Raw genomic sequence first — 12,500 nt, 5'->3', positions numbered from 1 at the left:
AAGGAAAACAAATATTGACCGAGTATGAGAAATGCTTTTAAACGTTCCACAGCCTTGCGAAACGAAGAGTGTTGTGTATAAACAATATAAGTTACAGAGTAGTCAGGTACTTTTTCCATTTTATTTGAAGCTTCCGCAATGTTTTGCTCGTAATAAAAAAAATCATGCCATCATATTAATTAAGTTCTTTAATGGTTTTCTACTGACTTTTACATGTGGAAAAAAAAATCCTTTCCTCAACACTGTATGTCCGTTCAAGCTTCGATGACATCGTGTTTTGTAGCGACAACTTGAAACAATGTATCAAAGTGTTTCGGGATGCTACAGAGAAGGCCTATATATATATATATATATATATATATATATATATATATATATAAGTGTGTGTGTGTATGTATGTATGTGAATATGTATATATGTGTATATGTAAGTATGTATATATTTATATATGTATATATATACACAAAGATATATACATATATATGTATACATATATATACACATATATTAATATATACACTTATGTAAATATATAGATACAGACATATAAATACAAACACACATATGTAAATATATAGATAAAGGCATAGAAATACAAACACAAATATGTATATATATGTACATGTATTTATTTATGTGTGTGTTTATATGTGTATATATTTATATGTACATATATACATATGGTATATGGTATGTATAAGGGATTATATATGAATATATATATATATTGTCATCATCATTATCGGCGGGCTAACGCCAACGGGGGCGCAGAGCCGCATCCATCCTTCGCTTCCTGCCACAGGGGTCCTTCATGGTGAGCTTTCAGTCAGGCCCTCTGCCCACCTCTAACTCCTCACGACAGGTCTCGTCGAGCTGCCAGGACTGTATCGTACAGAGACAATGTGATGGGTAGGGTCATCCACAAGGAAATGAGCTAGGTGCCCATATAGCCTGAGTTGGCAGTCTTGGATTATGCAAGTAACAGGTCCCATACCAATTCAACTGACATAGAGACTGCATGCAAACCCCATGACATAGGTTCACTCCTAGCCTTTAACACTTCAGCAGAGATTTCACATATGCCATCACCTTTCCTATTCTTGAGCTTAGAGATCGCCTCCCTAATCTCAATTAGGATAGATTCCTCACTGGAGGGTCTACCTGGTACAGCTGCTCAAAATACTCAGCCCAACATTTACAAACACTAACAGAGTTGGAGATTGAGGCTGTTCTCGCTACTGAGATTAGCTTGTAGTCAGCTTGATCACAGCTAGATACCGCACTGATGTCTCGCCGGGGATACCAGTCTGCCACAGATGTGAGTTTGGCGCAGAACTCTTTCTCGTCAATTTCACAAACATCGGCAAGAGCATATACAGCAATAAGAAACACGAAGCCAAAAGTATGCTTCAGTTTTAATGTCATAATATTCTCGTCAACTGGTTTTACCTCTACTACCGATGGTTGAAGTTGGCTGGCGATGGCTATGACTACTCCATGGAGATGTACCCACCCATATATATATTTTGTATATATATGTTGTAATATTCTTAACACCCAACGCAGCCACTCACACCACCCACACTGCTTCAGCACCCGACACAAGGCGAACAACAAATCCACACACAAAGACCCACACCGCGCACGCGACGACACAACAGCCAAACCTCGCAGAAGTCCAACATATAAATATGTACAGCTGGGGGTGTAGTGTGTGTGTTCCCTATAACACCTTGGCACAACCATCCACACACCACTTGAGGCGAGCTGAAATGCGTGTGGTGGTGGCGAGTGCTGGGGATTAATTTTACCCCATAATTTGTCTCCAGCGTAGAACAGATAACAGCTCTACTATTATGGTGAATGAAGCATATATTTACCACTCCTAATTTATGTTTAGCATGCATAGTAATTATATATTATTCAATAGACTACAAGTCACTACCCCGAGCAGCCCATTAACACCACAATAATGTGCAAAATGAGGAGTTTGGTAATGAGTATCAATAAGGATAGTATACATCATACGCAAATTTGGTCCATATAGACTCCTACTGTAAGGGTTTTGCGTCTGTAGATACACCCTAAGACATTTTAGCTAGTGGACTGCATAGATACATATATTCATGTTATCCATAATATAGCATTTACACGAAGTACTAGATTATGAGATGTAGTATAAATGCATAGGGATGGTTATTATCATGTAAAGCATGCCCTTTATTCGTTTATATACCAACATGAGCTGCATAGTATATAATGAAATTAAAATATATATAAAAATCTTTGCATTACATACCTATATTTAATATATTTATAATAAATATATTGTATATTATTATTCAATATTAGTTTAATATATATATATATATGTATATTTATATAGATGATAATATATATATATATACGTGTATTTGTTTTACTGTGGAGATTATTACTAAAGCAAAATTTTTTATTTTTTTGTAACAAAAAATATATTTCATATGTTTAATTCTTAAATTGCTTAATTATATAACATATAATTAATCACACACCGCACCACGCACACACGCACACACCACACACACACCACACACACACACACCACACACACACACACAACACAACACACACCACACACACACACACACACTACACACAACACACCACACCACAACACCACACAACAGTCAAAAAGCACACACACCATAGCACACACGCCACACGCACCCAGCACCCCCACACCCACACACACACATATATGTATGTATGTTTATAGACACATACACATACATATATATATATATATATATATATGTATGTGTGTGTGTGTGTGTTTGTTACGTTTCCCTCATTGTGTGTGTGTGTGTCGTGTGTGTGTGTGTGTGTGTGTGTGTGTGTGTGTGTGTGTGTGTGAGTGTGTGTTTATGTGTGTGTGCGTGTGTGTGTGTGTTGTGTGTGTGTGTGTGTGTGTGTGTGTGTGTGTCTGTGTGTGTGTGTGTGTGTGTTTATTACCTTTCCCTCAATTATGTTTTGATTTAGGTTGCTTACATCTATATTCCCCTTTTCAGGAAAATTGGTGGAACCAGAAACGAGTTGGGCGGGCGCAGGAATCTGGGGTGGCCTTGTGGCCATGACCTGCGGCCTGACGGGGCTACTTGCCCATAAACTCTGGTACAAGAATTTTAGCATCAAGACGTTCTTGGTCGCCTCTGTGACTTCTGTTGTTATTCACATAATGGCCATTGTCCTCACGGTCTATGCCGTCATTAATCGACACGAACATTACCGCTACCTGATGGAGGAGGCCGAAAAGAACCCTTGGTAAGAGAAAGAACTCTTCATCCTCATTATATATATATATATATGCATATATAGAAATAGATAGTATGTATATATATATATATATTTATATATACACATATATATGTATATATACATATATATACACACATATATATTTATATGATTATAAATATATATTTAAATATATATAGATGTTTATATATACATATAAATATGTATATATATATATATATATATATATATATATATGTATAGATATCCCAAAGCCACCGGGGATTATGAATAAGAAATAGGAAAAATGCTGTGCTCATTTTCTATATTTTTTGTGAAATGTCTCAATAGATAGCTCTGCTAGTGCTCAGCCTTACGTGATTTCACCTTTCTTAAATTGGCGGGAAAAGCGTATTTTTTACTAGTGCTATGAATATCGATGGTGTTATTTTTATTATAAACATTATAATTACTATAATGTTATAAACATTAATAACAGCAAAATAAGATAACGTTAAATATTTTTGTAAATCAAAGAAAAGGGTAAACGGGTGAGACAGGCAGTACTCGTAATTGGCTTATTGGTGACTTAGTACAAGTGTAGCCATCTATAAGTAAAACAATCAAACAAGTAACTCAGAGTGGGCATAGCACGTACTTCATGCCCGAAGGCTTTGGGATAATTATTATTTTATATATATATATATATATATATACATATGTTTATATATTCATGTGTGTGTGTTTATACACATATATGCATACATACACACATACATATGTATGTATGTATGTATGTATGTATGTATGTGTGTGTTTTGTGCGTGTGTGTGTGTTTATATATACATATTTATATAGATGCAAGTATGTATATAAATGTGTGCATATGTATATGTATATATACATACGTATGTATAAATAAATATATATATATATATATATTCACGCATACATACATATATATATATATATATTAATATATATAAATACGCACACACAGAAACGCACATATATATGTATGTATATATGTATATGTATATGCACACACACACACACACACACACACACACACACACACACACACACACACACACACACACACACACACACACACACACACAATCACACACGTACACAAGCAAAACTCACACACACACACACACACACACACACACACACACACACACACACACACACACACACACACACACAATCACACACGTACACAAGCAAAACTCACACACACACACACATAAACACTCACACTGTCAGGTACTTGTTATCACTGCTGACCACCAATTTTTCAGGAGTATGGTTGACTTAACTCACGGTCTGGTTAGTAACGTTTATTTGATAGAAGATTCTTAGTAGTGTAACGTGGACGGATGTTAAAGTGGCCGGTTTGTGCAGAGGTAACCCCGGGCAGCGGTTAGGCCCGGTAAAGCAGGGGCCTTGGAGGGTTGCCCCCAAGGTTGCGTCCTAGCGAGACCATGACGAGGTGTCCGGGGCAAAGAGCGGTCAGAGGTCATGAGAGATGTGGGCGTGGCTTAGGTCAGTACGGCGCTGGTGCTATGGGCACGCTGCCCTATTGGTCACCCCTGCTAGTTGGAGGGCGTAAAAATGAAGGCTTCTGACCACTCAGACCGCCCGGCACACGCACCCACCCGTTGTCTTCGGCGGGGCAGCAACTTGGAATTGCTATGCTCAGGCAGGGGACAAAGATGAGGAAGTAAGAGTAGCAGTCTTTTCTCCAGATGGGAGTTACTGAATGCCTGACGCAGAGTGAGTGTGTCGCTGATGGAGCCGTGCCGAGCCTTATCGGTGCTGGACCCATATATGGCTTCCTGATCGCGTCCTGCGTTGTCCGCCCCTGTCGTCGGCCGGTGCTCAGTGTTTGTCCTGGCAGGCTTTGTCCCTCTCGCGTAGCTGATCCGACATTTTCTGAAACAAGTACACCCAGGGCAGAGACAGGAGGGCGAACAGGGGGGGGTTGTGTGACAATAAGGCTATATGTAAGAAATAAGCAAATATATTGCAGTTATGCTATTAGTAGAGATTTCATTAAAAAATTTAAATTTCAGTTTTTATAATATTTTTTTAAAAATGAAAAAGACAGGGGAATATGCTTAGGGGACAATTAATGAAATGGTGACAAGTCTGTCACGGAACAGACAAAGCTTGCAAACCAACGCATGGTGCAAGCACGTGGTTGTAAGTTATATTAAACTAAGGTTCCCGGAGGAAAAGCGATCAGTACCCCACCATATTTTCAAGTTGAGTACTACTACCTGGATGATCACATATACGTCAAAAATATTACGCAAATAGCCTCCGGTCTAGTACAGTGGTAACGTGGCGGCCTTTCATCCGAGGGGTCGGCGGTTCGCGCCCCGCCCAGGCGCGAGAAGTCGCAATTGTCGCCAGCTGACACACGTTAGCGAGTCGGCATTAGTCGACACAGGCGGGCTCCCCTCATGGACATAGCCCGGGCGAGGCTCAGCTTCGCATATCTGACTTATCCTTATCACGCAAATTGACCATCCCATCCCGTTGAGAAATGCCAGCTCTAAGCTCACGTAGAGTCGCAAAAACATTAGGCGCATCACAGCTGGGCGATAAGAGTGCGTCTGGGCACGTACAAGGGCAAACAGTCGCCTTAATACTAATTACATGACCAGAACCCAGCGTGGGATCGTCACTAAGGACCATGTAATAAAGATGAAATGACGTTCGCGATATAGAAAAATCAACGAAAGAAAGGCTGTGAAAATCGGTCAGCAGGGAAATGTTTAGGATGACAGGCAATTTCACGTGAATTGAATTATGATGACAAACATCACGAACAGTGTAAAATCGCAGTAGCTGATTTAATAAAAATAATCTCTAACACTGTGAGATAATTGAAATAAAAAAAATAAAAACTTTAATAAATGGCACGTATATATCTAGTCGTCAGCGGAATCAGATAGTAATCAGAGTTGACCATTTTACCTGAGTGAGATTAAGTCAGGTTCATATCCGACTGTTTACACAAAATATCTATGTGTCGAATGTGTCAAAGAGAAACACATTGCCATCGGAAAAATAAATAATCAAATAAAAAAAACGAAATAACGAAAGTACTATGCTCAGTATTATATGAATAATGTAAGAAAAAATAACTGAATATATATAAATGCAATATACACCTATAAACTGTACTATGATGAATACGGAAAAAATATGTCGATATCGAAAAAGAACAACGGTAGTGAAAATAAACCCTGTCAAAGCTAAAGTATCATCTCTTGTAAATTATTAATTCACGTTATCAAAACCACAAAATCATATGAAAAATAAATAATTAAAAATAAAACAAATGTAGCATTTTACACATAGGTCAAAAGAGAGGATGAAAATATTCTCATTTGACATGACCTGAGCACTTAAACCGCATCGTACGTATAAATGTATACAAACTAGAATAGAAAAAATCTAATGTTCGGAATTTAATACTAAAATGACGAATTGATAATAGACTCTGGAAATCACACGGACACGAAGGCAGGAAGACCTGTCACACGTGGTCAAAGATTCGGTCATAAAGAGCATGATTAAGGTTAGATGAATTTCACGGCTATAAAATATACCTATATTGATTTACTTGTTTGAATATAAGAAAGAACTTTGAAGCAAATATCACGACACTAAAATATTTAAACACCTGCGACCCAAACAGATATATTGAAAATAGGTAGAGAGGGAGGGGAAAATGTGGAAGGAGGGGATCTAAGGACAGGGGGAGAGTTAGGAACAAGGGTAAATGGGGAGGTCTGGAGAAAGTTTGTGGATAATTACGGCATGTTCTGCGCATTTTCAAAGTCCTCTAGGACTTTACTAGGTCCCAGAGAAGGAGGATTTCTGGTTCCTGGTATCAATGCTCCAACCCGCATTGCTGGACATGGTATAGTGTTACAGTACTGTGGTCAAGGAGATCAACCACATTCTTGTCAGCACTTGTTGGAGGATCCTTCAGAATTGCTGGGTTTACCAAAGTGGCTACCCCACGGGTCCACTTCAAAATTCCTCATCCCTCCAGTAGCCACTCTAGGGTGTTTCCCTTGGACCGTTGAAGGCCATTTATTAGTAAATGACCTTCGCCTTGTCTATTGAACCCTGAGAAAACTGAGCTCTAAGCCCTCCTCACAGATGACTGCAGTTTGCTCAGTGGATGGACAGATCATCTCAGACCATGTTGGGATTCATGAATGTTAAGGTTGAGTATTTTGAGCAGCTGTACCAGGTATACCCTCCAACAGTTAGCTTGAATGCAAGTGGTATCCCAATACCTGTGCCAGACCCATCAGCGAGGAACCTCCTACCCTGAGGTTAGGATGGCGATTTCCAAGCTGAAGTGTGAGAAAGCAGCAGGCATATGTGAGACCCCTGGTGAACTGCTAAAGGCTGGGGGTGAACCTATGGCATGGGGCTTTTATGCAGTCTTGACTGCCTTCCGGCAGTCTATATACCTATAACTGGCAGCCTATATACTGGTATTGAAAGTGCTGTAGAGTGTGGTTAATTCAAGGGTGAAGTAGAGCTGTGTTCTTGCACCATCACTTTTCAACACTTGTATGGACTGGATAATGGGCAGAGCTACTACCCAAAGTTAGTGTGGAGTAACACTGGGCAATATCAAGGTCTCAGACCTTGACTTTGCCGATGATGTTGCTATCCTATCTCAGTCCCTGCAGTCACTGGTGGTGGCTCTTGATGCATTTAACATTGAGATGCCCTTAGGTCTAGAGGTCTCCTGGACCAAGACCAAGATTCAGGACTTTGGGGGCCTGTTGGAAGAAACCGTTCAGTCGATCCATGCTTGCAGTGATGACACTGAAGTCACAGAGAGCTTTGCATACTTTGGTAGTGTATTCCATATCTCTTGGCTGTCAGACTAAGGAGTCAATAGACGGATTGATCTGGAGCCATGAACTCGATCAATAAGAGCATTTGGAGATGTCGGTACCTATGCAGAAGGACCAAGTTACCTGGACGCTATCTAGCGCCTTGGAGTCTTGTGTTGATGCATTTTGTAACAAGTCTCTTCGTTGGATCATGGGTACAGTTGGTAGGACCATGTGTCCCATGCCAGTCTCACGGTGTAGCCGTGAGACTGGCATGGGAGGGCATCTCTGCCTTTACGGTTCACGGCACGGCCAAGTATCCAGTCCATACAAGTATTGAAAAGGGTTGGGGCCAGTACACATCCCTGTCTTACCCGGCAGACACCAGGAAAAAGGCAGAGATGCCCTCCCCACACTTGACAGCACTCTCGGTATCTGTATATAGGCCAGACAGCAAACCAATAATCCGAGAGGGGATCCCACGGAGACCCAGTAAGCTCCAGAGGCTCTCCCGGTGCACTGAGTGGAAAGCCTTCTTGAGATCAACATAAGCTGCAAGCATACCTTGTTGAAACTCAAGTCAGCGTTTCCTTAGGGCTCGGAAAGCAAGTCGAAGGTCATTTTGAGCAAAATGACCTTCCAACTCTTCCACGATGCCCCTAACGTACCTCTCTTGGTCCATTCTCAAAGGGGCCCTAGCAGAGTGAGACAACTCCCTGTACAAGACATGGTTCCCATCCAGTCTGGCAGCACGACTCATCTCTATAGTGTCTAGTGTCTCGTCCCAGACAACACACCTCCTTCGCTGAGGTCGAACCCTAAGGCACTCCTCAGCAGCTGATAGAGTTTCCCACTTAACCCATTCACGACGGGCATGTCACGTACGTCCATGCCATGCCCACTGTGAGTTTACTTGTTTAATTGTTTTAAACATAGATTGCTACACTTATACTAAATCACCAATGAGCCAATTAAGGGTACTGCCTGTCTCGCCCGTATACCCTTTTCTTTGATTTACGAAAATATTTTACGTTATCTTATTTTGCTATTACTTATGTTTATAACAGTATAGTAATTATAATGTTTATAATGGAATAACACCATCTTTCTTCCTATTTTCTTTCTTGGATCTCTTGGCTATCAAACAGCGGCATTTACCCAAGGTTATTAAACCAATGGATCTTATTTATTCTATCAATCTATATAAGGTTTGTCTCCCTTAGAAAAGTGATTACTTTACTTATTATTTTTTCATCATCAGATAGAAGATGGTTGTCCATTTTTTATTGTAGGTTGGGCATATTGTTAGGAGGTGGTTTATTGTGAGGATGGTGGTACACTGAGGGCATCGTGGAGGAAAGGTTTTTTCTATATAGGGAGTGAAGTGGGTAATTTTGGTGGCATTGACCCTGAGACGGGCCAAGACCATCTCCTCCCTTCTGATTTTCCTGTGGGCTATGTCCCACAGTTCGATTGTTGGCTTTATTTTTTCTATTTGTAGGTTGGTCCACTCACTCTGCCACAGGAGATGTATTTTTGCTTTTATAAGAGACACAAAACACCTGAGATCTGTACGAACTATATTAATGTCCAGATCGCCAGTTGACCCGGCTAATTTGTTAGCCTGTTCATTGCCATAGATACCAGAGTGGCCTGGTACCCATATTAGCTTGATTGATTTGTTGGCACCACGTAACTTACGAATGATATTACCCAGCAGTTCATTTGTAGTGGTTTCTAAGGATTTAATACCTTTGAGTGAACTTATTGAATCTGAAAAAATAACTATTCTATTGTGGGTCGTCGATAGTGCAAAATCAATAGCTTTGTTCATAGCAAAAAGTTTATAAAAAAAGATCGATGTATGATTCAGCAGTCTGAACTTTAGTTCACATTCAGTCGACCATACACCCGCACCCACACACTCATCTGTCTTGTAGCCGTCGGTATATAAATGAAAAAAAAATCATATGTTTAATAAGGATCTCTGTGAACCTCTGGCGTACCTCCACCTCCGGCGCCATGCCTTGGCAGATGGAAGCCAGGCTTCCACAATAAAAAAGTTGGGTGTTTCCCATGGCGCTATATTTGAATGAACCAGGGTATCGATGGTAGAGAGATCTATACCGACTTTCTCGACGTGGCAAAAGGGCCTAGTGCCTCTATTGCCATTAGGGTGGCTCGGGTCTCGAGCCACCTTTGCGGCATAGGTCAGTGTTAACTGGCCACGTCTGAGTCGGAGGGGAGGTGCTCCTGACTCCACCTCAAGACGCTGGTTCTGATTGCATTTTAGGGTTCCAACACACACATGCAAACAAGCATTCTGCACAGAATCCAAACTTCTCAAACTTGTTTTCGATGCCGAGCCATACACGATTGACCCATAATCTACTTTAGACCTAATTGGGGCTTTATATATCATTAGCAAAGACTGTCTATCAGCTCCCCATTTATTACCAGAAATGCACTTTAATAAAATTAGTGCTCTTTGACATTTATTCTTAAATTTTGCAGAATTTTGAATAGGTATTGGGTGGTTGTCTAGAGTTAGCCTGGTGTTTAGCTTCCTCCTACGTGAAAGAAATGACCCCAATACTCTTTCTAATGGAAAACTTAAAACCTCACTGGAGGCCCCAGTTATGAATCATATCCAGTGCCAATTGGTTGCGATTTGCCGAGAATTCTGCATTATTGCTGGAATGCCATAATGCACAATCATCAGTGTACAGTGAGTATTTAAGATTCCGAGGAGGAGCTGGTAAGATGTCATTAATCATACATAGAAATAATGTTGGTGACAAGACAATTCGTTGTGGGACCCCGTTTGCCTGGACAAAAATGTCTGAAAAAGTGACTTTGTCATAAAACAATTTTACAGCAAAAGTTCTGTCAAAAATGAAATATTAAATATAACAAGGCAAGTTTCCACGTAATCCAAAAGCATAAAGTTTTCTGAGTAGGCTATATCGCCATGTCATGTCGTAGGCTTTTTCTATATCTAAAAATACTGAAAACAAATAATATTTTTTGACAATTGCCTCTTGAATATGAATATGAGTTTAACGTCCCTTTCGGAAGCCGCACTGCTCGTCAACTAGCATATTACTGGAATTTAAAAAATGCTATAGCCTACTGTTAACAATTCGTTCCATGACCTTGTATAAGCAACTTGTCAACGCAGTTGGGCGGTAGGAAATGGCTGATCTGGGATTACCCCCTCCTTTCAATATGGGAATGATGTGGGCGAAGTGCCATGAGTTTGGAAAAGTGTGGCTTTTCCAAATTTCATTGTACACCTCTAGCAACTTAATCATGGCATCATGATTAAGATGCTTTATCATCTCATATCGAATCTCATCAGGGCCTGGGGATGCTTCTCTACAGGCTTCTATGGCTCGGATAAGCTCATCCATTGTTAGATCTTGGTTGTAATCAAAATCATCTCCTGTGGCAAAGTGAATTGGTTGCAGCTCAGCCGCTTCCTTGATGGTCAGGAATGCGGGAAGGTAATTTGCTGAGCTACTTGTATGAGAGAACTGCCTGGCGAGTGCATTAGCAATGTCTCTAGGTGAATCTAAATTGTTGCCGTCATGAATGATGTTAATTTTGAGAGATATTTTTTTTTCTTATTTTATTGACAGTGGACCAAACCTCTGATATTTTTGTATTGCTGTTAATTGTCTCCTTTTGCTTGACATATTACTCTGCGAGCCCTAGCTCTTGCTTGTTTGTAGTTGCAAAAGTTCTCATTTGTGATGTTATTTTTGAAAAGCCTGTAGGCCTTATTGCGTCGGCACAGCGTCCTGCGGCAATCTGGTGTCCACCATGGAACTCTATGCTTAACGCTATCTGTCGAAGTTTTAGGAATGGATAGCAATGCTGATTCTAAAATCGAATTATGAATATTGTTTACTTTATCATCAATGGTTTCTCCAACAAGTTCGAGCTTGACGCTCCTTGTGAAGGCGACATAATCTGCTCTTTTTACGTTAAATTTAGTTGCTGAAGGCGTTCTCACTGTGTCGTATGAATATTCAATCAAAATAGAAAGATGATCGCTTCCAAACGAGTCGTCAATGGTGTGTCACAGGCACTTGGCTGCTATTGATGAGGAGACCAGTGATAAGTCAATAAAGCTCAAATTACCGATATTATCGTCCACCCGCGTCGGACTACCATCATTCAAAAGGACTAAATCAGACTCATTAATCAATTTTACTACTTGCTCACCTCGCAGGGAACCCCATAACGGATGATGAGCATTAAAATCACCTAAAATTACTTTATTTTGTGGCAAACGTTCCTGCTCATCATAGATTATCACATTATCAGGTGGACATA

At 40.2% G+C, this 12,500-nt stretch overlaps 1 protein-coding gene across 6 annotated transcripts in view; it reads left to right on the top strand.

Moving 5' to 3' along the window:
* Positions 1–12,500, top strand: part of LOC125037342 — a 69,855-nt gene that overhangs the window by 45,681 nt on the left and 11,674 nt on the right. For all 6 annotated transcript variants that reach the window (XM_047630435.1, XM_047630436.1, XM_047630434.1 and 3 more), the window contains one exon: positions 3,051–3,303. In XM_047630435.1, coding sequence (XP_047486391.1) covers positions 3,051–3,303 — 253 coding nt within the window. The remainder of the gene's footprint in view (positions 1–3,050; positions 3,304–12,500) is intronic.

This window comes from Penaeus chinensis, chromosome 23 (assembly GCF_019202785.1).
Source record: "Penaeus chinensis breed Huanghai No. 1 chromosome 23, ASM1920278v2, whole genome shotgun sequence".
Lineage (NCBI taxonomy): Eukaryota > Metazoa > Arthropoda > Malacostraca > Decapoda > Penaeidae > Penaeus > Penaeus chinensis.
Note: the sequence above shows the minus strand (reverse complement) of the source record. Positions and strands in the feature narration are given on the sequence as shown.